The 27,839-nt window shown below is 29.7% G+C and overlaps 2 protein-coding genes across 2 annotated transcripts in view; both read right to left on the bottom strand.

The window, feature by feature from the left end:
- Window positions 1-11,910: 11,910 nt before the first annotated feature.
- LOC129911373 (uncharacterized protein DDB_G0285291-like) lies at window positions 11,911-12,405 on the bottom strand. Its single transcript, XM_055989162.1, has 2 exons — window positions 12,142-12,405; window positions 11,911-12,072 (listed from the first exon to the last, which is right to left on the bottom strand). The coding sequence occupies exons 1-2, from the start codon at window positions 12,403-12,405 to the stop codon at window positions 11,911-11,913; spliced, it is 426 nt and encodes a 141-aa protein (XP_055845137.1).
- An 8,050-nt stretch (window positions 12,406-20,455) lies between these two features.
- The window catches only part of LOC129905898 (sodium-dependent dopamine transporter), a 50,238-nt gene continuing 42,854 nt past the window's right edge, over window positions 20,456-27,839 (bottom strand). Inside the window, exons 3-10 of the mRNA XM_055981522.1 lie at window positions 27,419-27,553; window positions 27,197-27,351; window positions 26,973-27,103; window positions 26,534-26,911; window positions 26,220-26,457; window positions 21,520-21,748; window positions 21,191-21,459; window positions 20,456-21,133 (exon numbers count right to left, since the gene is read on the bottom strand). Of these exons, the coding sequence (XP_055837497.1) occupies window positions 21,020-21,133; window positions 21,191-21,459; window positions 21,520-21,748; window positions 26,220-26,457; window positions 26,534-26,911; window positions 26,973-27,103; window positions 27,197-27,351; window positions 27,419-27,553 (1,649 nt within the window). The 3' untranslated portion in view covers window positions 20,456-21,019. The remainder of the gene's footprint in view (window positions 21,134-21,190; window positions 21,460-21,519; window positions 21,749-26,219; window positions 26,458-26,533; window positions 26,912-26,972; window positions 27,104-27,196; window positions 27,352-27,418; window positions 27,554-27,839) is intronic.

Raw genomic sequence — 27,839 nt, 5'->3', positions numbered from 1 at the left:
ATCAATAAAAAAAAATAAGCTCTTAACCTCGGTTAAGATTGGGCAGTTTGAAGAAACGAAAAGTTTTCTTTGAGAACTTTCAGCAAGGAAATATAAACGTCACTAAACAACGTGTTTAGTGTCTATTTTCACTTCAATATTCTTGATGTTCTCATTTCTAATAAAAAAAAACTTTGACAACCCAAACTCCCTCTACTGCATGAATTAATATTAGCGGACGAAAAAATTTAAAAATGCTTTACATGGGTTCATTGGGTTGTTTCAAAACGGTTTTCATTAAAAAAATTTGTTTAAATTAATTTGTTTAAAAAATTTGTTTATAAGCCAAATTTGGCTTCGTATGCATTAAGGGGTAAGAAATTTTACTAATTTAATTTATTCATATTATGAATACAATTAAAAATATCAAAATATAAATATTTATCATTTAAAAACAAAATAAAGTAAAATAAATACATTGCATTACAAAAGGTTAAGAATTAATTAAAATTTTGCTCATTTTAAGACAATGAACCGAGAAAAGCAATTTGTTTTTGTCCGTTATATATATTTTTTCTTGTTCAAATTCTTTCCACTGTCGAAGTAAGTCTTGCTCGAACATTTTCACCCACTCCCAGATCTTACAAAAGCTAAATAGTAATAAAATGATTGAAAAATATTATAGGTAAGCCAGCCTCCCCCTGAAATGTTTGTGGTTACGCCGCTGGAAATGGGGTTAACATGAGAAAAATGTCTCTTAAAGCGAAGGGGCTCCATTTCTGAAGTAAAACATAGCTTCCAAGCAAAATAACAATGTAAAGAAACAAAATTTTCCAACAAAAAAATTAAACAGATTGTGTAGATTTACAACCCCTCAATGCATAGGAAGCCAAATATGGCTTCCGTACTTTTTACCTTCCCAAGAACAGGCCAATAATTTTTTTACAATAAAAATTGGTTCATAGCATACAAAATTAGACAATCGATCAGAAATAAATTTTTAATTCCACTTTACTTTCCAAACAAACGCAGTAATTAACACTTAAAGTATGAATATATTCTACACTTTCGATTTCAATGTACACGACTGATGGACTCACCTGTGATCATAAAATACACCTTTATTTTGGGTCGGACACACGAAAAAAACTATCTCTATGGGTTTTCAGAAACACAAAGAAGAGGATTGTATTTAATCTTTACCATTTTTTTGTAACAGAAAAGAGAAAAGTGCGTACAAACAGACAAAACCATATTTGGCTTCGTATGTAGTAGAGGGTTAAGTATCCAGTAGGCTAACATTATGCAAGATCGGTAACCTAATACACTACTTTTAATTCAGTGTTGAATGTGACGCACAAAAAGTCGAATATGTGAACAAAACTGCATTTCTTTTATCTCGTGAAAATGACTTCTTGTTTAAACAAAAGAGCTGAACAGCGAACTTTATTATTATAATAATTCATAAAAAATGAATTCAAAATCATTCTAGTTCTGGCTTTCGGAGTAAATATTTATAAAAATTCTTTAAATATTAATTATGTAGTTGTATTTGTACAAATATTCCATTAAAAGTCATTTGAAAGACTTGCTTCTTTACTTGGTTGAGGGATTTAACAAAAATCGCAAGTGTTTCCATAAATTGGACACAGCACGGTGATGAAAATTCTCAATTCAGGTCACAACTTCTTGGCATAAAGTAACAAAATAAACTTTGAAATTTCGACAAAAAAAAATGTTTAATAATTCCAAGAAATAAAAATAAAAACCTATTATGTTAATACCAATTCAACATGCGATAGATTCTTCAAAACTCATGGTGCTTTGAGTATTTGTATTGTTTTTAATTTTGTCGTGTTAAAAATAAAGAAATTTCAAAAATTAACTGATATTTTGTGCCTTCAGAAAATACATCTTAAAAATTATAACTTTATTATTTATCAAATGCTTTAAAAAAGTCCATTTACTTGTCTTTGTAACTTTACTAAGTCCTTTTAAATCTTCTATCAATAATTTTTCCAAAATGTCTTTAATATTGTCTTAAAATCAAACCAAAAAAAACTCCTCCAAAATACAAACATAAAAAGTAAATTCAGGTACACTTTACATATTAAGTAGATATTCAGCCATGAAAATTATAGCCAATAACAACTTTCAAGGATCGTCTCGTCTCCAACTCCTCCACCCAAAAAATAATCGTGAATAAATTTTCAATAAGGTATTATGCTACAGGTATTTTCACAAATTTACACACAAAATACTATAAAACCTTGATATTAACACCAATCAGGATTCTTTTCATTGAAATAAAAAAAAGTATCGCGCAATTCATTAATCCTATATCAGAAATAATTTTATAACCGTCTCTCATTTTCAATTTACATTAAAAAAAAAAAAATTCAACCATATAATTTGCAAAAGTTTTATTTTTCCCAATTTAAGAGATGAATATTTAATTTTTTCTCATATTTGCATAATAATTATATGCATTCCAAATATTTACAAAAAAAATATTAAAATACCAACTCACACACACACTCACTCTCACATACATCATATATTTATGTGTTTACTTTTTTAAATTATATCCACATGTTTCACTTACAGGTTTAATTTTCATATTTTTTTTGTTGTATTTTTTTTTATTAAAGAAAAAAATATTTTTAAAGCAAAAAAAAAATTAATGATTGAAATTAAATTAAACAAAAAAAAAAGCGAAAAGACTATAAATTAAATGCCTATAAATGTACGATGTAATTACAACAAAAAAAAAAAAACCGAACAGAAAAAAAGAGATAAAATTATCAATTAAATGTAACTTAGTACCTAAGTAAGCTTAAGAATTTTAAATTTAAAAATAAAAATTAAATAGAAAAATTTTAAAAAAAGATCGCGAATGGTAAAAATTATTTATTTATGATTTTTATTAAAAGCTCGTGCGAAAATGAAAAAAAAAATTGTATTCATTAGATATTTTCTTAGATAAAAAAATTATTTGTTAAAGAAAAAATTGTTACAAAAAATCGTTTCGGTTAGATATATCTTTAAAAAAATTTATAAAATTTGACAAAAAAAAAAAACTAATTCTTCTTGACTGTTTCTATAAATTTTGAATGATGTCCCAAATGATAAAAAATTGTTAATGGAATTTTAGAAAAAACAAAAAAAAAAAAAACAGTCCATGTGTCAGAAAAAAATTGCTTTCTCTGACACTATTGCATAACTACTGCCAAATATATAATGGTTCTCTAGTTAAAAAAAAATTGTTGTTTGTTCCAATGGGATTTCATCCAAAGCTTAAGATATTAATTTTTTTTCTAAATTAAATTCTTATAAAAAAAAAGTTAAAACAAAAAAACTCTTAAAAGGTGCTAAAATTTTATTGACTTCCTGTCTTAGATTCTAAATTAAAAATTGAAAAAATACATTAATTAATTTAATTTATTTATTTAACTGTCATATCCATTCATTCACATAAATATTATTAACTAACTACATAATTGCATCAAATTTAAAGAAAACAAAAATAAAATACAAATTAGATGTAGCACCATAGATATTTTACTGCACATTAATTTAAATGAAAGACCAATTTCACAATTGCACCGAATAATGATAAATAAATAAAAAAAATAATATTATTATTATTATTACTAAAAATTATATAAGCGTACAATATATTAATACAAAAAATAAATAATATATTAAAATAAAAATGAAGTATGAACAAAATTTATTTTATATTTATTTAATTTTTAAAAACTTATTGTAAATAATCCAATAAGATTTTGTTAAGTTAAGAAAAAATAAAAATTTATTTTTATTGTTTTATATTTTAACTTTTAATTTTTAAATAAGTTGTATTATTTAATTTAAACAAAAAAAAACTTAAATATATATTTTTCCTCTGATGTCATTGTGTACCTCTGAATTTGAAAAATAAATTATATGTTTTAAAACTAATTAAAAAAAAAAAAAAACAAAATTGTTAATATTTTAATAAAAAAATAAAAAAAAAGAATACAAAATCCACGTGTAATTAAATATATTTAAAAAAAAAAATATTAAAAAACAAAACAAAAATAAAATGTTATACTGACTAAAAATAAATCATTGATATTTTATTTTACATTTGGAATCCAACCTTGAAATTATCTTCAGTCAAGATTGAACTTTTATTTCAGTCTAGATTTCATTTAAAACTTTTAGACCTTACAGACATTTTTTTATAAATTTTATTATACCTACATATTCTAGACCCGCTCAGCTTTTATTTGCATGTGATTAGGTAAACATTTTACTCTTTTTTATACTTAAAGTAGAGTAATATTTATTTTCAAACAAAATTGCAGCATGATTTCCAACGAAATTCTTTTTTACAAAAAAAAAAAAAAAAAAATATGAAGTGTACAAAAAAAACAACAACAAACCAACATCCTTTTTTTTTGTTGCAGGAAAAATTACTCTAAATAATTTCTACCTACACCATATAAATATCTTCAATATCTGCACTAAAATATAATGAGCTTCGCTTTTGGCACCTATATACTTCTATCAACAATTACATAATATATATACCTAGGAATTAATTTTCTTTAAAGTCGTCAACATGTTGCAACAACAAAGTTTAATCTACATATCTTATTCAAGAAATTACATATTTATATCAGCTATATTAGCTTTATAACACAAAAAAAAAAATAAAAAAAAAATCTTGCAGTTATGTTTACACAAAATTAACAATTCATAAAATTTATTATAAATTTATAACAGTATTTCAACATATCCAATACTTTTTAGTGTATTTTTATTAATAATTTTTAATTTAATACTTTTTAAGCACTTAAATGAATTATTATGATTCCTATAAAAAAGAACAATAATAAAGATTTTTCTTCGTTAAAAAAAGTTCCTATACAAATCATCCTTGTTTTCTGTCTTGACTAAAAGTATGCAAAGGGGTTTGTGTATAAACTAAATGAAAGCTGCTATTAACTTCATTTTAGTGTGAATCCTAGGTAAACTTAACGAAGAAGGTTGATAGAAATAAAATAAAACTAACTTAATAGGCTTCGTTTAATGTTATTAGGTAATGGTTCTTGAGCTTAAAAGATTAAATATACAGGTAATATAACGTTCATTCAAAAAAAAAATTTAAATCAAGCTAATAAGGCAATAACCAGCACTCCACACATAACATTAAAACTTTTCGCAAAACCTCCAGCAGTAACTGCATTTTTAGTGTGAAATGATTTTCTTTTATTTTTTTGTAATATTTTGTACTCATAAGTCGTAAAACGCCTAGTTCGAAGATGATAAGGTAGGAAACAAAATTTCCAGGTTCCTAATTCTTTGATTGTGTATCACTGAACCAAATCCTTACGTAAATACAACGAAAAAATTCGTTGAGCCAACGAAAATTTAATTAATTTTCAGCCGATGAAAAATTTAACTGGCTCATTGAAATGGCTTTCATACGTTAACGAAGAACTTCATCAATCAACGAAAACTGTAGTATTTTAATGAAATTTTTCATACAAATTTTTGATCGAGAGTTAATGAATTTTTACATCACTTTACGAAATTTTTTAATCGATTAACGTAAAATTTAATAACCCACGGTGATATTTTTCGTTAGTCAATGTATTTTTTGATTAATTTATGAAAGAGCTTTCGTTAGCTAACGAATTTTTTCGTAAATTTTATGAATATTTTAATTAAATTACGAAAAAATATTCATTAGCTAGTGAAACTTTTCGTTGTATTAAATATTTTTTTTTTAGTAGATTAACTTGTTAAATTATTAATTTACAGTCCAAACCAAAAATTGGCGTTTCGACAAGGTTGAGCTCACTTAAGTCAACTGATGAGTCCGACTTATCGTGAGACACCTTGTCAATACGCAAATATTTTTTATATTCAGCTCAACTTACATAGATTTTTAAACAAAAACCTAATGTGAACTATATAAAGCAAGATTAAATTTTTAATCATTAAAACAGAAATGCACCCAAGTCTACGTTTTTTTTTTTTTTTTTGTAAGGCCACGATTTTTTTCGTTAACTGATGTATTTTTTCATAAGCCAATGTAATATTTCATTAGTATATGAAGAATTTTCATAAGCTTATGAAGATTTTCGTTAGTTAATGTTGAATTTCAGAAGTTAATGAATTTTTTCGTTACTTAATTAAAACTTTGTTAAAGTAAGGAAAAAATTCTTATTTTTATTCTTTAAAATGAGTATGAAATTTTTCGTTAATTGATGAATCTTTTCATTGAATTGGATTTTTTGGCACTAAAAAGGGAGAAAAAGTGTATGAAACGTTTTCATTAATTGGTGAAGGTTTTCATATTACGAAAAATTACATATTTTCGTTGAGCCCAGCGCTGCCACCCCAGAGATAATTGAACACAGCTCTATCTTCGGTTTCACGTCATTTTACATCATTTTGTTGGCCCGAAATCTTAACAGGTATTGCGAGTTTCACTTTTCACCAATATAAAACTGAGAAAAAACATGTCGGTAACTTCTCAAATTACCTGAAAAAGAGTTAAAAATACGGCTAGTTTCCCGAACATGAACAACTTTTCACCCGGAACTCACAAGTAACAAGTGAAATTCAATTTTTCTTTTGGAATTTGTTCACGTAAAACTCACGATATGGCTGCATTTGAATTTTTTAGTGAATACATTTAGAGTGAGTGAGCGTGGCTCAGTATTTAAAATTTTGAAATGGACAACAATCAAACTTTGGTTATGTACTATTAAAATTGTTTAAAAGGGAGTAGATTCGTTTTGCTGCGCAGTAGATTTTCATTTGAGCTAAAACGCAGTAGATCTACTGCTAAAGGAGTAAGGTGGCAGCCCTGGTTGAGCCAACGAAAGTTTCGTTGGGCCAACGAAAATGTAGTGTATGAAACGATTTTCGTAATTTTACGAAATTTATTATTTTCAGTGTATAGATTGTTGTTTAAGAAAGCATAGATTTACCACATATCCACTATCTTTTGTAAGGATGAGTTCACAAAATTGTAAGTCCTGTTTGGGTGTCTCACCTGCTGATACGACTTAGGTATGTTATTTCCGTCGGAGACAGAAACTAACTTCTACAATTTTCTTTTTTATCTGTGTTTTCGTGGAATTTTTGCCAATTAAAGCAAAACATTTCCACGAAAATACTCCATTCTGACCTTATTGTTTTTTAGATTGATATTCCATAGTTTAAAAATTATTTAAACATTTATTCTATCTGACTAGTTTCTTATTTACTAGAAAGGTGAAATTATTTTTGTTGGAAACAGTGTTTCATTTTTACTGCCCACACTTCAAATTCTCACGGAAACACCGCTAACATCAACACCATTTTAATATATTGGGCCACTTTTTATTTTTAAAGAATTTTTTTTATTAAATTTGTGATTATTAGAAGGCTCATACTAACATTCCTCTAATTAAAATGTTAAGTATTTTAAAATGATAGTTATGTTGGACTATAACATCTAACAATGCTATGTATTTGATACCTTTATTACAAATTCCTCAAATTATTTATACTATGGTACCCCAAACCCTAACAATTTGTATGAAAATTCTTTAAGTCTGCTAGGAAAAATTAATATTCCGTATTAAATATAGTTTTTGGTTCTCATATTTTGTCTAACATTTGTATTAAGTTAAAAAAAATGCTTAAATTTCCCTTTCTTACTAAAAAAAACACACCCAATTAACCAGTGGCGTACGTTGAGTTGCCAGGGCAAGACTTAATTAATAAAAAAAAGTACGTATACGCCCCACTCTTTTTTACTTGCGATATAGGTACTATATGTATGTAGGGTAACTTCGGGCATTATGGCGCACCGGGCATTATGGCGCACCTCTCAACTACCATACTACTCGTATTTTAATAAAACCAATGCAGAAACTTTGGCCTTCGTCGAAAACTAGCCTTGTGACGATCGCAGGTCAGTGCTATTATTTTTGTGCCAAACAAAAAAGAAAACAAAAAAAATATACCGGTTCTGGCTTTGTTTTTGTTTGTGTGTATCTCGGTAAGTATACAGTGCACGTGTTTGTTGTAAAGAGTGAAATGCAGAGTACAGTTTTGGTTTGGTAATATCACTTGTTATATTTTAAATGAAGTAAGAATTGTGTTTAGTTTTTGTAGTTTTGCGAATATGTGTATATTTTGCTACATTATACCCGACTGCGCCATAATGCCCTTATGTAAAACTAATTTCAAAAGTAACTTACATTATGTCTCTGCATTTTTTTAAATTTGAAAATAACATCAATTTAACGTTAATTTTATGAAACTTATTTACAATTATATTTCAGAAATGCCGAATATACGTAAAAAAAGTAAAGGGATCCGAAGTAAATGGGGTTCGCCATATTGCCTGTACATAGGGCAATATGGTTTTTTTTGGACAATTTTTAATTTAATTTATTTTTTGTTAAAAACTTTGAATTTTTATTTTTAAATAATTTATTTATGTTACGTTTTTATGAAATTTAATAAAAAAAATTATTGAAGTAAAAATTGTTGTCCGTAGTTAAGTTATTTGAGTTTGTATTTAGGTATGCCATAATGCCCTTATTTACCCTATATCAAGTTATGCATTCGTACAAAAAAAAAAAAGTTGAGATAACATTTTTCCATGACATTACGATGGTAGAGAATGCCAAAAAAGTGGCTCCCGGAAGTCCGTCTGTCTGTCAGTCTGTCAGTCTGTCTGTCTGTAAACGAAGCTACAGCCTAAACGGATAGACCGATTGATGTCAAACTTGGTATGTACCGTTATTTGGCTACTCTCCAGAGGGTTTTTTGGAATTAATTTTTTTGGACCAAAAATAACGGTACTTGTCATATACCGATTTTAGTAAAATTTAAATATCTCGAAAACGGCTACAACGATTTTGTTTAAAAAATTCAAGTAATAGTTTAAAGCTAAGGACTATCTTTTAAGGAAAATTTTTTTTTGAAAATCATCATTAACGCTGTACCTGCCATAGAACCGTTTTTTTTTTAAATCCGCTTATCTCCGAAACTGCTTATTCGATTTCAACGAAACTTTTTCTGAAGAAGCATTTATATAATTTAAATATAAACCAAAAATAAAATTTTCAAAAAAAATAATTTTTGGATTTTTAAAAAAATTTTGAAATTTTTTTTTTTTTGAAAAATCAAATTTTCGAAAACGGGACATTGAATTTTTTTGCAATTTTGTTTTTAGATTCTGATTAGTGGTTTCTACAAAATGGCATACCTATTTTATTTTAAAACTTTTTTTCCAAAAAATTATTTATAAAAAATTAGTTTTTTAAAAAACGGCTCTAACGATTTTGAAAATTTTTTTTCTAAAAATGCATCTTAATATATCAATCAGAGCTGCATACTTGTTTTGGAGGGCAATTTGATTTCAGATTTTATTTTATTTTTTTTTTTAAACGAATATTATTTTTTTACAAATTTCTATATAAAAAGTCTTAAAGCCTTAAGCAACCTTAAGTCTTAAGCAACTTTAACTCTAAGAGCAAGTTCGTGCGACCCAGTCGTGCATTTTATTTTTTATTGTCCCTGACGAATCATTCTTTGGTCACTTATATTCAAGTAATATTTTTTTTTTTTTAGAAAATGCCGTTTTTAACCTCATAAGTAACCCAGTAAAAATTTTGCAGGAGTCAATAAAACCTGTTAATTCACAAATAAATGACGATTCGATAATAAAACTTTGAACTTTGAAAAAGGAATAGTAATAATAATAGAAAAAAATTGTATGTATTAACTAATGAAGTAAGTTTGTATGGTTTGTTCAAAAGGTTTCTTTCAATCAATCTGAAACTTAAATATCATCTCCTGTAAAATTTGCTTTTTGTGACTTAAAACAATTTTGCTTTCCGCCGACGATATATCGCTGGCTGAGAATTATAAGGGTGTATTTCATACAAAATACAAAAAATGAGTTTTATACACCAAAATTTTCGTAATTTCAACGGCTTTCAGATAAAATTAAAAAAAAAATTAGACAAAAATTAATGGCGACGATACAGGTAAAAAAGACAACTACAACTTTCATGATTTCACATAAATGTATTAATATAATAATATTCTATGTTATTCAAATTGCAACATAGAACCTTTTTACTGATTTTTTTTTTTTTTTTTTTTTTTGAAACAAAAAAAATACATTTATTTAAGTTACATAGAACTTTTTTGCGCAACTTTTTCAAAATGAAATCTTATGGAAATGATCTTTTTTTTAACTAAAGTAAAAATAAAAGATCTTTTGATGTTTTTCCTGGTATTGAACAGCAGGGGTGGAATCGGCTAACTTGATAGTCGATATTTGACAGTCAAAAACAACGATTTTGCTCCATAATTCGTCGTTTTTCACTATCAACTATCGACTATCAAGTTAGCGGATTTCTTTCCAGGGCTTTTGCTAAACAGCAAAGAATATTTGTATCTTGTTCTGTACTCTTTAAACCAAAATATGTACTATCAAACCTTAACTTTTGCAATAATTCATTCGGGTTACCTAACCTAGATATTCTTACATCATAATTAAATTAGAGTAATGTTTTTTGTGTTCCAAGAATTGGAAGTGATTTTTTGAAAACTTTTTTTTCATAATTGAGGTTGGGAATTTCATAGTTCGTATTAATAAACCAAAATTAAAGAAACACTTAGATTCCTTAACTTAAAACAAAAGAAGTCAAAACTCAAAAAGTACAAAAAAGGTACCTTCGGACAAACCTAAACTGCAAACGAGATTCAGCTTTCACCTTAGTACCCAAAAAAAAAAAAAATATTAAACAAAAAATTAACTAAATTTTAGTTGTATTTAGTTGGAAAATTGAGTGTTTTTTTTTTTCAAAGGTCAAGATTTTACTCTGCTAATTGAAGTGAACTCTTCGTTATTTATCTTTCCAATTTGTTCAATATACTAGTAAGTGGACTGTAATAAATAAATAACTGAGATAAATAAATAAAACACGATTGATCTTGTATGCTCGACTGCGCGCGGCACGTCCTTTTTATTCGAAGATCTTTTTATGACTGACAGTTTTGGTTGAGAAAGAAGGAAGGAAAGAAAAAGGAGATACACACAATTGTTCGCTGATCGCCTGTTCGTTTGAGATGTTGTGTGTGTCTTGTTTTTGGCTTCTCCTGCGAGTAGGCACGGATTATTTAACATCCTGCCCACTTTAAACCTTCGGTTTAATATTTGATGATTGTTGATCTTCGATGCGTTGGGGGCTTCTTCCGAATAGCATTTGCTCAAGGACATTGGGAAAACCATTGGCGCCCCTGAGTGTTTGTTAATGCCAATGGAAAAAACCAAGTCGATTCGGGTATTATGTAATGAAGTGACTATAGTGACAGAGGAGATCGTTCTTCATCTTGCTGGTTTTACTGTGCAATATATGGCTTCTAATATTCAGGGCTTGTATTGATGTTTGCGGAACAATGAAGATTTTGAGTAGGTAGTTCAAATTTTAAAATTTTTGGTGTTGAAAACTTTTGCATTTTTAATTGCTGCCTTTGGTTAATGCTGGCAACTGATGAGGTGTTCCAGAGTTTTGTTTGATGTTCATGCGGTTGCAACTGTTGTGGAGGCTGTTGTTTATGGGGCGGTGTTGCTGCTTTGTTTGCAAAGACTGATTTAGAGTCAAAACCTGCTGTTGTTGAGAGTGGACAACTTGTTGCGTACTTGTTTGCTGTTTTGCGTAAGCGGCTGTTGTGGAACTTGTGGATATTGTTCTTGTTGTTGTGGTTGTATTTGGAGAGTCCAACCTGCTGGACAACCGTAGGCACATTTTTAACATTCGCAGATAGTTGTTGTTGAATGATAACTGACGGTTGGGGGAACGTTGGCAGTATAACAGTTTTCTGTTGATGGTTTTGTTACATAACAGGCTGATGTTGTTACTGTTGAATAACCGGTGTATAAGGCTGAATCACAGAGGTTTGTTGTGAAACAGGTTGTTTTTGTTGCAACAATTGTTGCTGTTGTTGTTGAAGTTCTTGTTGTAGTAATTGCTGTTGTTGCAAGAGTTGCTGCTGTTGTTGCAACAAAACAGCTGCCTTCTTTTTATGATAAGCAACAATATTTTGTTGGGAACTCTGTTCTGCTGTTCTGCGTCATGTGCGCCTTACTGGAGTTTCTACAGTACTGTTGTTGATAAGCTGTAGCATTAGAAACAAAATTATTTTGCACCGGGAACTGAATCGCGGCTGGTGTTGGATTGATAATAACTTGTTGAAGAATTTGTGGTTGCTGTGGGAGTTTAACGCAGTCATAAACTGCTGCAAAGTAATGTTGTTTATAGCTGGCGGTTTAATCTGTTGTTGTTGATGTTGCAGTTGCCGCTCTGCTGTGACAGACCAGCTTCTTGCTTTTGTTGCTAAGGATTGTGACATGATTACTTGCTGGCATTGATCAATTGATCAATAGATGTCCCTGCCCACTTTGATTCTACAGAATCAAGAGAATTGATTGGTGTTGGTGTTCCCAGACACTTCTCTTGTTGGAAATTCTCGGAAAGAAAAGAAAATAAACATAATATTTAGTCATGCTTCCTACTTCAAGGAATGTATATGTATGTTTTAATGCAAATGTTTGAAATATGTATGTTTTGGGTATTAATTAGTTTGTTTTATAATATGAACTGATGGTACCGAATTGAACTTTGTCTTTTGAACAAACGATTCATTCTGTCTTCATGAAAGAATGTACGCTGGGATGAATTTTGTCTCAAGAACAAATGATTCACCCTGCTAACGCACACTCAATATCGCACTGCGAAAGGATGCCCTTCGTAGGCAATATACTTTCCTGGAAGAATGTGCGTTTTGTAAGAACGCACACTCAAAATAATAGGTTAAAAGGTTTAAAGGTTTCAAAGCAATTGCTGGTTGCTGAATTTTTTGCATATTAATTTGTTTTTTTTTTTTTTTTAAACCCAGTTAAAATAGAGATAAATTTATTGCTGTCGCATTATAAGTCTATCATATGACATATATAGATACATATGTACATTAGTGCATTTTTTTTCGTAAATTAATAAAGACACCCTAAAGCACATAGATGTAAATGTACTAGCATTTTGTTCTGCGTGATAGTCTTTGAATTTTTCTATGATTTGATTTGCTTGGTTTGCTTAATTTTGTCTATTAAGCTTGCTCTATGTGAAAAGGATGCCCTTCCAAGGCAATCTGCTTTCCTTATTTGGAAGAATGTACGCTGGGATGAATTTTGTCTCAAGAACAAATGATTCACCCTGCGAACGCACACTTAAAATCGAATTGTGAAAAGGATGCCCTTCGTAGGCAATCTGCTTTCCTTTTTTGGAAGAATGTACGCTGGGATGAACTTTGTCTCAAGAACAAATGATTCACCCTGCGAACGCACACTCAAAATCGAATTGTGAAAAGGATGCCCTTCCAAGGCAATCTGCTTTCCTTATTTGGAAGAATGCACGCTGGGATGAATTTTGTCTCAAGAACAAATGATTCACCCTGCGAACGCACACTCAAAATCGAATTGTGAAAAGGATGCCCTTCGTAGGCAATCTGCTTTCCTTTTTTGGAAGAATGTACGCCGGGATGAATTTTGTCTCATGGACAAATGATCCATCCTGCGAACGTACACTCAAATTTGAATTGTGAAAAGGATGTTCTTCGAAGGCAGTCTGCTTTTCTTTTTTGGAAGAATGTACGCCGGGATGAATTTTGTCTCATGAACAAATGATCCATCCTGCGAACGTACACTCAAATTTGAATTGTGAAAAGGATGCCCTTCGAAGGCAGTCTGCTTTTCTTTTTTGGAAGAATGTACGCCGGGATGAATTTTGTCTCATGAACAAATGATCCATCTTGCAAACGTACACTCAAATTTGAATTGAGAAAAGGACACCCTATGTAGGCGATCTGCTTTTCTGCAAGAATGTACGCTCGAATGAACTTTGTCTCATGAACAAATGATTCATCTTGCAAACGCACACTCAAAATGGATTTGAGAAAAGGACACCCTATTTAGGCGATCTGCTTTCCTGCAAGAATGTACGCTCGGATGAATTTTGTCTCATGAACAAAAGATTCATCTTGCAAACGCACACTCAAAATGGATTTGAGAAAAGGACACCCTATGTAGGCGATCTGCTTTCCTGCAAGAATGTACGCTCGGATGAACTTTGTCTCATGAACAAATGATTCATCTTGCAAACGCACACTCAAATTTGAATTGAGAAAAGGACACCTTATGTAGGCGATCTGCTTTCCTGCAAGAATGTACGTTTTGTAAGAACGTGCACTCAAAATGGAATTGAGAAAAGGACACCCTATTTAGGCGATCTGCTTTCCTGCAAGAATGTACGCTCGGATGAATTTTGTCTCATGAACAAAAGATTCATCTTGCAAACGCACACTCAAAATGGATTTGAGAAAAGGACACCCTATGTAGGCGATCTGCTTTCCTGCAAGAATGTACGCTCGGATGAACTTTGTCTCATGAACAAATGATTCATCTTGCAAACGCACACTCAAAATGGATTTGAGAAAAGGACACCCTATATAGGCGATCTGCTTTCCTGCAAGAATGTACGCTCGGATGAACTTTGTCTCATGAACAAATGATTCATCTTGCAAACGCACACTCAAAATGGAATTGAGAAAAATGTGCGTTTTGTAAGAACGCACATTCAAAATGAAAAGTTTAAAGGTCACCCTTGTAGGTAAACCTTTCTGCAAGAATGTTTTTGCGAAAGCACTTTCAGATTAAAATTTATTAAAAAGGTCACCCTGCGTTGGCAACTCTTTTTCTGCAAGAATGTGCGTTTTGTAAGAACGCACACTCAAAATGAAAGGCTTAAAGGTCACCCGTGTAGGTAAACCTTTCTGCAAGAATGTGCTTTTTCTGCGAAAGCACATTCAGATTATACAATTTTAAATGGTCACCCCGCATTGGCAACACTTTTCTACAAGAATGTGCGTTTTGTAAGAACGCACATTCAAAATAAAAAGTTTTGTTTTTACATACATTTGCAGCACGACTAATCGTACTATCGTACAAGATGGGAATACAAATCCTACTTGCCAAATTAAGATAAGAAATATATTCCAATAGGAAACAAGTGAAATAATAGAACAAAGAAACTTCTGAAATAAAATTTAAATATGCGCCTGTATTAGTATAAATAAAAACAAACAATTAAACAATTATTGTGACAATCCATTTGCGAAAATGCACTTGTATGTTTTGTTACTCTCCTTAGAGGAAAGATCGTATAATTTTTGAGCAGTTGCTACTTCAATCTACTTGCACTAGTTTCTTATAGCATTCTTTAAAGCATTATGTCTTCTGCTATAACATAAGAATTTTAATTCAGTTTTCGTGAATAACTTTGAACTTTGCATTGTCCTTTTTTTTGTTGTTTATTATTATTATTTTGTAATTATTTTATAATCGTTTGGTTTTACCCTTTTTTTTATTATTGTGCTCCTCTTGATTCGTTGCGATTAGCTTAATTGGCTAAAAATTGAATTGTTTTATATAAAACACCCGCCTAAGTATACCCGCTCTTTTAGTCAGTACAATGAAATCTATTTCACTGGAGGTGTAGCTCTATACAATGACGATTGTATTTCTTTTTGTACACATAATTTATTGCAGATGTAATTTTATTCCACTTTTTCTAAAAACTGTGAAAAGTTGCTAAATGGTTAAAGTTCTTTCTATACTTTAATATTTTTGGTTTCTCTTTTTTAACATATGAATAAAAATATCCTCCACACCACAGATTTGTCTGAGTTTTTAAATCTTGATGTGGCATATGCAATTGCAAAGGTAAAATACCTTCATGTTACACAATGCACGCTGTATTTGTTTTTTGTTTTTGTTTTGATTAGGTGCTAATTATTCGTAATAGATAATTTTTTTTTTTTTAATTGTATGTAAGTAATTGCGTTGAGCGTATCTTATTCAATTCTAATAGGTAGACTTGAATTTAATGAAGACAATATGCATTTGATACTGTGTGGTCAAATCTTTATATACCTATAACCTGTAAAATTCTAACGATACAATTTATCACACAGCCAACGAGCGACTTTCTCGATGAACCTCACCACAAAAGTAATCATATGTTTCCATAATTACTACAATCAATTGTCATACAATAACAATTAGTCTTATCCCACCCACCTACCAATCTATTTATGGGCCAAGATACATATCTACACGCTAACGCTACACCATACTATCAAGGTATGTACATACCTACCTAACAATTCGACCCAACAGGAGAATGAGATGTCATATCATTTATACTTCCGATCGAGATACATACCTACGTGCCTACATAGGTACATACATGCATCCCCAACCTAAACCAAAAAACAAAACAGCAATATCCTTACTAAGAGAGAAGCAACCTACATGATCGGCATAACACAAAAGCAACCTAACGGGGTTTTTATTCAAAACAACAACACTTAAACAGAGCACAACAGCTACAGTAAAAAATCAAACAAAACAAACACATTTGCTGCGCAAAAATTATAAAGGATTTTGAAGAAGTTAGACTCTCAAAATAGATACATCACATGTATACATCATCCAAGATACATCCAAGATACATACACATGTACTTGTACATATATTGTGTAATAAATACCGCCATTAAGAAACCACGCAAACGGACAGCCAATATGATATCAAACAATTTTATTTAGTTTTCTTTTTGTTTTTACTTCGTCCCTTATGTGTATCCACAATCATCTTATTGCATTATTTGTGTGCACGTCCACGTACAAATGTATATACGTAGATACTTGAATGTATCCCCGCGAAAGTTGGTACACATAGGTAGGTGGTGATTTCATTTAAAACAAAACAGGTAGATAACTAAATCATGATTTGCATGATTGTAGGTACATATACATTAAGGAAAGGAGGTATGAGGTATTTTTTTTTTAAAAGCCTTGATGAGAATACAACCAAGGATAAATATTAAATTTTCATAATTTTTAGACAATTTTCAAATTAACATGCTTTGCAATTTTGTACATATGTTTTAATAAATGTATGCACCAATTTACTAAGGTATACTAGGTACTGCATTAAATTATGTAAATTAAATGCCTATTTTGTTTCCTTGTAAAGTCTTAGAAACCTATTACTTACGTACATACATATGTATATGTAGATTTCGGTTAGTTTTTCATAACACTGAACTAAGTATTTCATTCAACTAGTAAATGGATGTGAAATACAGTCAAAGAAAACTTCACAGAGGAATTCATTGATTGCCTCTTTACTATTGCATGTTTTTTTTTATTTTTATTACTGCACATCATCACATATCGAAACAAAATTTATATCACAATGCTTTTATTTTCGTGCGACATCTTCGTTCACTGAATACCATTTGCTTTTTTTTTATTTTAACTCTCTTTGCCTTGAATTGTATAATTATATTTTTTTATAATAACGGATGGTAGGTATGTATTTTTGTTTCGAGATTCGTGTTTTTTTTTTTTTTTACGATAGATGTAGGTAGGTATGTATGTTTTTTTTTTTTTTTCTTTTGACACGCTGCACAAGCACAAGGGTGTATTTTGTTTTATGCACACGCGGATTTTTTGTATCTTTTTTTTTTTTTTGTAGGTAGTCTTTTTATCTTTGGTTTGCTCTCTTTAAATGTCACACACTCACAGAAGCATCTATTGTTTGTAGCTTGATTTCTGTTAATTTACGTTTAACGAGTAAATAGTTTTTTTTTTTGTTTTTGTTATCTGAATTATTAAAGGACAGGTCGCTTAGAACAAATTGGACGTCGAAGGACCTTGTTCAATATACTAGTAAGTGGACTGTAATAAATAAATAACTGAGATAAATAAATAAAACACGATTGATCTTGTATGCTCGACTGCGCGCGGCACGTCCTTTTTATTCGAAGATCTTTTTATGACTGACAGTTTTGGTTGAGAAAGAAGGAAGGAAAGAAAAAGGAGATACACACAATTGTTCGCTGATCGCCTGTTCGTTTGAGATGTTGTGTGTGTCTTGTTTTTGGCTTCTCCTGCGAGTAGGCACGGATTATTTAACACAATTATATCAGTTTATTTCTATTAATAGTTTCATCGAATAAAACTTTTTTTTAACTTGAAGCAAATTTACTTACGTTATACATGGAGACAAATAAGGCACTTAGAATCAAGATGATACTCTTCTAAAATCCAATCCTCTTAAATTAATAAGATTTCTAATAAAAATAAGTAAAATTTGTTTAAACTTTGTTAAAATCAAAGTGAACTTCATTTTAACAAAAATTTTCTTCTTAAGAAAATTTAAGTGTAGACACCTGCTAAGATTGAAATGATTTTTCATTAATTTTATGTGTATTATAATTAAAATTAAAAGATTAAACAAACTTTTAATTTTTTTTGGCATACATTTTGCACCGTAGAAGATGATTGTTTTAAGGCGACAAAAAAGCATGCAAAAATCCGATTGATTTAATACAAATTCTAATTGTTTTAAGCATGTCTTTTTCTGTATACCTAATTAAAAAAAAAACAGGAATTGGGATTTGTGGTATTTTTTTTTCTGTTATTTAAAATAGAATTTGGCTGTTTTGTGCAAAACTTGAATAAAATTAAATTAAATCAAAGCCTATTTCACGATGAAGTCACTTTTTTTCATATAAAATCCATTTATTACATGTAAGCTCTTTATAACTATAAGGTTCTATGTTGAACATAGAAAATTTTTCAAATTTTTTTACAAACATTTTCATAAAAAGGTTCTATGTCATTTTTTAAAAATGCTCATACAATCCTTTTTTGTGGTGAAATTAATGTTTTTTTTCATGGTTTAATGATTTTTTTAGGGTCCTTTATAAGATTGCATCAATACTTTACTGCTATGTAACTATTTTATCCAAAAACCAGCCTTAAAAAACTTTGAGATCGATTTTCTCAAAACTAAAGTGAGTTGACATACAGCCCTATAATTCTCAGCCAGCGATATGTATATATATATGTAATGTATGTAACTTTTTGTATTACAAAATTTTTATGGTTAATGCATATTGTTGTCTGACTTTTTAAAAGACTAAATTAAGTCAATCATACAAACGGTATGATGAAAACCACTACGAAATCAATTTTTTTTTTCATTCACACGAAAAACATACACCACCTCAACTTGATGGAAAATTTAATTTGCTATGAAAAGTGTCCTTGTACCATTTGAAAGTTAGGCTTGGTTTTCGAGTTAAATCAAAAAAACTGAAAAACGACCAGTGTTGCCGTTTTCTCAGAAATGCACCAAATGATTTAGTAGCACTTTTGCCTGAAGTATACTTTTATGCCAAGGAATCATATTCCAACAATAAAAAGTCTTAAACGAAATTATTCTATTTTTGCTCTGGAGCTCCGGTCTAATAAATAGACTATTCATAGTAAGTCTATAAATATATATTTCTGAGTAGTTTTTTGAAAAATCTATCTACCGAAATAACCAGTTTTCTTTTATATGGGATAAGTATAAAATGTTACATAATTTGGAAGAGACTAAATTATAGAGATTTGAAAAACATTTGAGTGTTTGAATTGAAGCCTTGCATACAAAATGATCTATCTCACGTCATAATCAGATAAAAGTTTTAAATACTTAGGTAACATAGGATAAAGCTGTGATAACAATCTTATTTTTCTTGATTTCCAATATTCTGCTTAAAAAAATTAAAACTCATATTTCTTAAACAGAAAATAGATTTATTTTCATTATAACAACAAAATTATTAATAAAATATAAAATATATATAAAAAAAGTTTGTAGAATTTACATTTTACAAGGAAGCTATTGAAATTCCAAATGGCTGGTTGGAATTTCAATTTCAACACAAGTATTTTAAAATAATTCATAAATTATATGAATACTTATATTAAATTATATTAAATACAAAAACAAATTATTTTTAAATTAACACTAACTATACTGACATAAGACCTTAGGGCGAGACAAAATCTATGGCTGTAAAACTTTGTCTTTCCCTTTCAGCTATTACTATCAATATAATAGAAGAATTTGTAATTATTAAAATAAAAATATTAAATTTATTTGCAGTCCTCCGAAATCTTTTCATGGCTGTTCGGAAAGGCTTCGAATTTCTGCAAAATTAAAAAAAAAATTGTGTATTTGTTTTTTTTTTATAAAATTACTATTTTAAAACTTATACTATTTACAATATGGTTATTTCTATTAATTCACCCATAAAAATGAACTTTCTCATAATTTTTGTATTAAATATTTTAAAGCTTCAGTTACACTGATTTTATTTACAGAAATTATAAAACAAAGATTTTTTTTATCTTTGTGACATTTTTTTTACTATAAGAAATTGTATTTATTTTTTTTTATATCATAATTTGCTTTTTAAAATTATAAATTTTATTTACTTATTACGAAAGGTATTGGTAGGTACGAGTATTATTTTTTTTTTTTTTTGTTTTTTTGAGCATATCCTTTATTTTTTGTAAGATTTTTGAAGCATTTTTATGACTAATTTAATACGATTGGTTCTTTTCTATATTATCTACACAGCATTTTTTTTTCATTATAAATGTATAATTTTAATATTTTTATAATAATGATCATAATAATTTATAACCTTAATTTAATTTTCTATGTTTTTTTTTTTGTGGTAATTGTAAAACTTTTATTTAATTATATATTGCATCTAGTGTATAAGTGTATTTTTTTTTTAGTTTATCATTTTTTACGATTTATTTATTTAATTACATATTTTGGTATAATTTTGAACTACAAACTTTTCTTTTTTTTTCTATAACACATATATTTTTGGATAACAAGTATTTGTCCTTGTTTAACGAAACCTAATTGCGAACCTAAATATATATATTTTTTTATTTATGTTTATTAATTTTTTTTAATAACTTGATTGTTTTTAATTTTAAAATATGATTTTTTTTATACATAGTATACTTGAAATCGAGCAAATGGTCGATCTCAAACTTCTACACCGTCTTTAGAGGCTGTTAGACGAACTTGCGTTCTTTCTACGGTGACACCATTGATGGCAATTTGATGGTCCCGCCATGGAGTAGTGAGAATTCGAAAACGCTAGAAGAAATTCAAAATTATACAAAATATTTTATTTTGTAAAAAAAAAAGACTTACCTGTGTAATAGTTCCTGGTGTAGTGATAAGTTTAAACAAAGCCACAGCAGGAATCATTATCACCGATGATCCAGCTATACACCATCCTAAGGCATTTGCCCATCCAGGATAAGTGTAATTTTCATAACTTAAAGGTTCATAGCCAATTAGACCATAAACTGTGATGAAAAGAAGAAATAAAGGAGCCACAAATCTCCAACAAACTCGCCAATAAGTTCCTGGAGCGAATCCGATCATATCACGAATGTCTTCACAAAAACGATTCGTTCCTATGATTTTTCGATAGTTATTAGAAAAGATATTTAGATATTTAATAGAATAAAATTTACCATAAATCCATGAAACTGCAATGGCTTCAAAAAATACTGCTATTAATATGGAGTAACCAGCTGCATATCGATCAAGAAGTTGAAAAAAATAGAAGCCTCCTTGAGTACAGCTTGCTAATCCGACAACAAAATAAAGAGAAAACAAGCCAGCTACAAAGATTTCACGATTTCTTCCGATTTTTGGAAACTCATCGCTTAGAGCTGTGATAATTGCTTCTGATCCACCGAACTAAAAAAAGTAACATCATTTATTTTATTAATTCTTTATAGAAACTAAAATAGTAGTAGGCAATATGTTATAAAAAATAAATTAATAATTTTTAACTTATGTTTGCTTTATGATTGATTCTGGACTCCTTATACAGAAAGTCTAGGCGTTGGAGCATGGCAGTAGTTTGAAGAACGTTTAGGTTCAATACCATAAAATATAAAACTTCTTTAAATTATTTTTGTATTGCAGTTTAAAAAAAAATAAACAATTTATGATTATAATTGAGTTCATTAGGGTGGTTCATTTTTTGGGATTTTTCCTTTTTTGGCATATTTTTGAACTAAGGGTGGACTAACGAAAAAAATTGTCGAATTAACTACCATGGTAAATTGAGAAAAATTGTAAAAAGGACAATTTTTACACTGAAAAAAAGTAAATTTTCATTTTAAGAGGTTTTTAATTTGAAAACAATTTTTTGTCAAAATTTTTTAACTAAGAGTGGGCTGACAAAAAAAGTAATGGCATTTGTTGGAATTATCATGGTTATTTAGAAAGTACTACTAAGTACTATATTTACTGAAAAAGAAATCACCTCACACACCATTTTATATTTGTTGCTACTTTTGTAAAAAAGTTGGATAGATTTAATAAGTAAGCATTAAGCTTTTCTAGGTGATAATATGGGAAACCAAAAAAAACACCAATGAAATTTACACTCGAAAAAATATTTTTTTTTTTTTGTGGTTTTTAAGGTGAATTAAAACAAATCAACTTAAGCTTCTTAACAGGAATGTTATATGGACTACATTCAATCAAGTATGAATCTTAAGTCAAATAAAAAATATTTGAGGAGCAGAGCCCACACAAGTGGATTTAGTTTTCTTATTATAAATTTAAAAAAAACGGTCACTGTGGCGTATGCTTACTTTTTTTTTTTTTTTTTTTTGTGAAATAAAAATAATGAAAAATAGTTTTTTATTGTCTTTTGAAAAAAAGGTGGAATAAAGAAAAAAAAAAATGTGTGTGTACACATGTACACGCGACTGAAGTTATACTTCTCATTCAGTATATGTAAATGAATTTCATTTGAAATTTTTAATTTCTATTATTAAATTAATTAATCCACACTTCGTTTGTTTACATTTTTATCAAGAGTGAACAATAAATTAATTCTTTCATCCTCCTTGCGTCCATGTAGTTTTTAATTTATTCTGTGAAATTTACTCATGTTGTGCGGTTCAGAACGTACGGTAGGTATATGGTTAACGAAAGTAAATGAATTGCGCATAAAATGTGCGATATGGTAATTTTATGAGAATTGTGTGTGCTTCAGCACTAGTAGTAGCAATATGGAACTTGCAGGGTTGCTACAAAGCTCAAAAGTTAGCTGAGCTCAGCTCACAGCTCAGCTCAAATTTTGAGCTAGCTCACTTTTGAGCTATGTACCATAGCTCAGCTCACTTGAGCTGAGCTGAAAGTGAGCTGAGCTGATGGTTGAGCTGAGCTGTTGGGTGAGCTGAGCTGTCGGTGAGCTGAGCTGTTGGGTGAGCTAAGGTAAAGTGAGCTGAGCTGAGCTGTGATGGGTGAGGGGATACATTGATTTTTATTTGGAAAGTATAATGAAATATGAAGATATTTTAAACTTTTATAAAACACCATAGCTTAAGATGTTTGGTTCTAGTTATTAATGGAATTATTTTAACACATGGATATTTTTATAAATAAAACAAATAATTTTACGTGATCTTTTTTCTTGGTTTTTTTAATAGTAAATATTTTTCTATTTTTTTAGTAAAATATTTCTTTTTTTATCATAAAAAAAAATTCCGGTACAATCCGGTTTTTCGACTTTTTTCAAAATTCCGAGAAAATCGCCTTGGAAAGTTGGGGTAAAATTTTTTTTCGAAAAATCCCCGAATCTTTGAACGCTCCTAGAAGCTTAACCGCTTGAGAGCAATTTTTGGGAATGATGCCAAATGATAGCTTGTGTCATGGGCCTACGCTTTGCACATTGTCAGATTTTTAAAAAATCGCCTTCCATGTTAAACCGCCACATCATGCCTATTTTTTCAGAATCGTGCCTATTTTTTTTTTTTTTACTTTTAAGTTTTTCCGGTTTGAGAACGCGTGGACCTACAGGGATGGGAGTTGTACCCAAATGTAGGTTAGAGTCCCCGCTACCTTTTGGCATCAAAAATTTTATTTTCATTTTCTTCAAAATTCCGCGATATAGGCGTTGAAAGTTGGGGGCGCGAAAAAAGTTCTGGGAGCTGAACGCTTTGATCTAGAGACAGGGGAGTGGTGCCATATGAAAGGTTATATTCTCAGCTACCCGATAGTGGTATAATCCGGTTTTTCGATTCTATTCAAAATTCCGAGAAAATCGCGTTTGAAAGTTGGGGTAAAATTTTTTTTCGAAAAATCCCCGAATCTTTGAACGCTCCTGGAAGCTAAACCGCTTGAGAGCAATTTTTGGGAGTGATGCTAAATGATAGCTTGTGTCATAGGCCTACGCTTTGCACATTGTCAGATTTTTAAAAAATCGCCTTCCATGTTAAACCGCCACATCATGCCTATTTTTTCAGAATCGTGCCTATTTTTTTTTACTTTTAAGTTCTCCCGGTTTGAGAACGCGTGGACCTACAGGGATGAGAGTTGTACCCAAATGTAGGTTAGAGTAACCGCTACCTTTTGGCATCAAACATTTTTTTTTTTCATTTTCTTCAAAATTCTGAGACGACAGCCCTGCTACCCACGGTGATCGCGTCATAATCCCTTTAACATTCTTGTCAAAAAGTAAATTTTCATACTCACCTTCCCATAAGAAGTATAACTTCAAAAAAGTTGATTTATCCTGGGCTAACGTTGGGCAATCAAACCAAGTAGGTTTGAAAAAAAATTAGCATTTAGGGGTTTTAACTTCACATAGCAAGCACAATAATATTCAAATTTTGTTTATTGTTCCTATCAGATAATTTTTAAAGTTCAAAAAATTTAGGTAATCCAACTCTAAGTCAAAAAACCCTGAACTTCATGGAATACTGAAGGAAAAAACTAGGTACTTGAAATGAAAGAAAACCATGTTGATTCAAATCATGATAAAAGCAGACAAGGTAATATTATTAGCGTTTACATTTTCATTCTCTTCTGTGACGTTTGATTTATCAAAGTCAAATATGTTTTATGTTAGTTTTTTCAACATTAAATCAACAATGACCATATTAAATTTTACTTTGGGTTTTTCCCTCAGTGTGGAAATCACTCTCAAGTGAAATCACACTCAAGTGTTAATATCTTTAAACTCAAGTAATGCCCTTTTAAGATTAAGGTCTTAGTTAAATTCTAAAAAAAATATTGAACGAATATAAACTTAAATTTACCAAAGTTTTTTACGAACAAATTTCCATGTTTGCTAAAAAAAAAAAAACAACAAAAACAAAAACAAATAATGTGATTGCTTTCAAACGTTTATAACTTAATAACGGCGCAACCAATGAAAGCGTGTATGATATTCAAACGTGGGTTAGGATTGTACAAATGTTTTTTGGACTCTTAAAAAAAAATGATAATTTTATGTCTTTTATGTCATTACTTGCTTCGTAATGTTGTAAGGTAACTAAAGAAATGAGGTAAAATAGTGTGTTTCATTCAAAACTGAAGATTTTTTCAAAAATTCAAAACCTTTTGTACAGCGTTGCCCCTGGGGGTCTGTGCGTAAAAGTTCAGAGGGTCCGCGACAGTTTTTCCATAAAGCATCAGAAATTATTGAAACATTACTCTAATGTGACGCTCGACAAGCTTTGTACTTTTTATCTTTTTTACTAATTTCCTCACTCCATTTTATTGCATTTTCTTACCCCTCTCAATAATAGATACATGAATCTAGTTTTAATTTCAAAAAGGCAACGCAATGCTTTTCTATGTAATGATATGGGCAGTAGACCGGAGCAAAATTTAATTTTTTGAAAATTCAAAATTGTACCCCAAGTAAAAGTTGCATAGATAGTCCTAAAACTAATTTAATGATTTTTAAATTTTTTTCCCAACGCTAGGGGTCGCGCATTGGAATGCAAAAATGTATCTTTCCTTGTATTGTATTTTCTTTTAAGCTAAGAATTAAGGAATTAAACTTTAAAAAAATAAACAAAACGAAAGTTATAAACTGAAAAATATTTAAACAATGTTTTTGCTTCGTAAGCTTTTTTAAGCTTATTTTTTCAGGTTTCAATTGCAATGAGGAATGGCTGATGGAGGCTTCTTGAAGAAGAATAATGCACAAATTAATTAAAAAAAAAAAAAACATTTAAAAAAAATGCAAGACTATGTGTTTTATAAGCCTATTTTGTTCTTTGTTTTTCAATTTTCAATGCAAATTCGCGACCCCTAGCGGATATTTTAAAAAACTAATTACAAATCTTTTAATACTTTTTTGGTATGGCGGGGGTATGTTTTTATTTTTCAATTTTATTTTTTTTTTTTTTATTCTTACCGAACTATCCAATCCCAACGTGAGCAACATCATAAAAAATATCAACGCCCAAAATGTACTCCCCGGCATTGTGGCTATAGCAGCTGGATAAACAACAAAAACCAATCCAGGACCTTCAGTTGCCACATCTTCAATATTTTGTCCCGATGAATGGGCCATATAACCAAGAACGGAAAATATCACAAAACCCGCAATAAAACTTGTTGCTGAATTGATAAAACTTGTCAAAAGTGCATCTCTGTAATAAAATTAAATATCATCAGTTATTTCATTTATATATTAAAAGTAGGTAAAAATTCTTTTTTAACTCATACTTATAAACATTATTGTGATATTTATTATAAGAAGCATAAGCTAACAAAACTCCAAAACCAGGTCCTAATGAAAAGAACACTTGTGTGGCAGCATCAACCCAAACTTCAGCTTTATAAATTGCATCGAAATTAGGATTTAAATAATATTGTATTCCCATTGCTGATCCTGGCAAAGTAATACCACGAATCAAGAGGATAAGAAGTACAGCGTAGGGAAATAAAGCCGTAAACCAGACTACCTTCCCCGAGGTACTAATGCCTTTCCATAATGAGAAATAGCAAATGAAATAGACAACTAGCAGACAAGCAGCCATATCCCATTTGATGACTCCAAGATCATGGATTCCATTACTTTCGTTAAGTTCTAAAATATATCGGCTGTTTGAAGAAAAGTGTATTAGTTTTCTAATTAAAAAAAAGACTTTGAAAGCAGACTTACTTAAAATATTCCGATGCAGCGGACTGGAACTTTTCGATTGGAGCTACTGTTGTGTCGTTGTTGAATAGTGTTTGATTAAAAGGATCCAAGCTGGCATTGTATGATGGCGTTACCGGTTGAACAACTTCAAACTAAAACATAGAACAAAACATAGAGTAGTAAAATGGCGCCCAACAGTTTTATTTATTTTGTTAATTGGTAAAGAAGTTGTATAAAGAACTTACCGGTCTGCAGTTTTCTGTATTCCAAGGATTCTTACACGTTGTCCATGGTAAGTTTTCCGTAAATGAAGCAAAGAAAAATCGTAAGGACCAAGCAATAATGACATTGTAATAGAAGTCAACATAAAATGCAATTAAAACAACAGCATATCCAATTCCTGTAATGATTTTAAAAATATAAGTAAGTATTAAAAAAGTATTGTATTAATGGAAAATCATAAGAACCTTTAAAAAGTGGAACAAGTCTACCCCAACATGTGATTGCACCTTTTCTATTATGTTGACCGAGAGCTAATTCCATATAAAATAGGGGAATACCACCAACTAATAACATAATGCAATACGGTACCAGAAATGCGCCTGTAAAAAAAACATGCATATACATAATGGTTATAATTGTAATATGTTTGTAATAATGTTGTAATATAGTAAAGTAAATAGTATGGTAAATATTTAAAAATCTAAACATAAGTGAAGAATAGTTGAAACTTTTTCATGGTAGCATAACCATTCCTGGTGGTTGTTGGAACATTTTAATGACAAACTTGTTCTAAATAATTGAACATTTAATGGTTTAAGAGTTTAGATATGCATTACTCAGGGTGTCTTTTCTAAAAGATAAGCCAGATAGGTATAATGCAAAAAA

The sequence above is a fragment of the Episyrphus balteatus genome, chromosome 1, assembly GCF_945859705.1.
Source record: "Episyrphus balteatus chromosome 1, idEpiBalt1.1, whole genome shotgun sequence".
NCBI lineage: Eukaryota > Metazoa > Arthropoda > Insecta > Diptera > Syrphidae > Episyrphus > Episyrphus balteatus.
The sequence above is the reverse complement of the archived record's forward strand: the minus strand, read 5'-3'. Positions and strand labels throughout refer to the sequence as shown.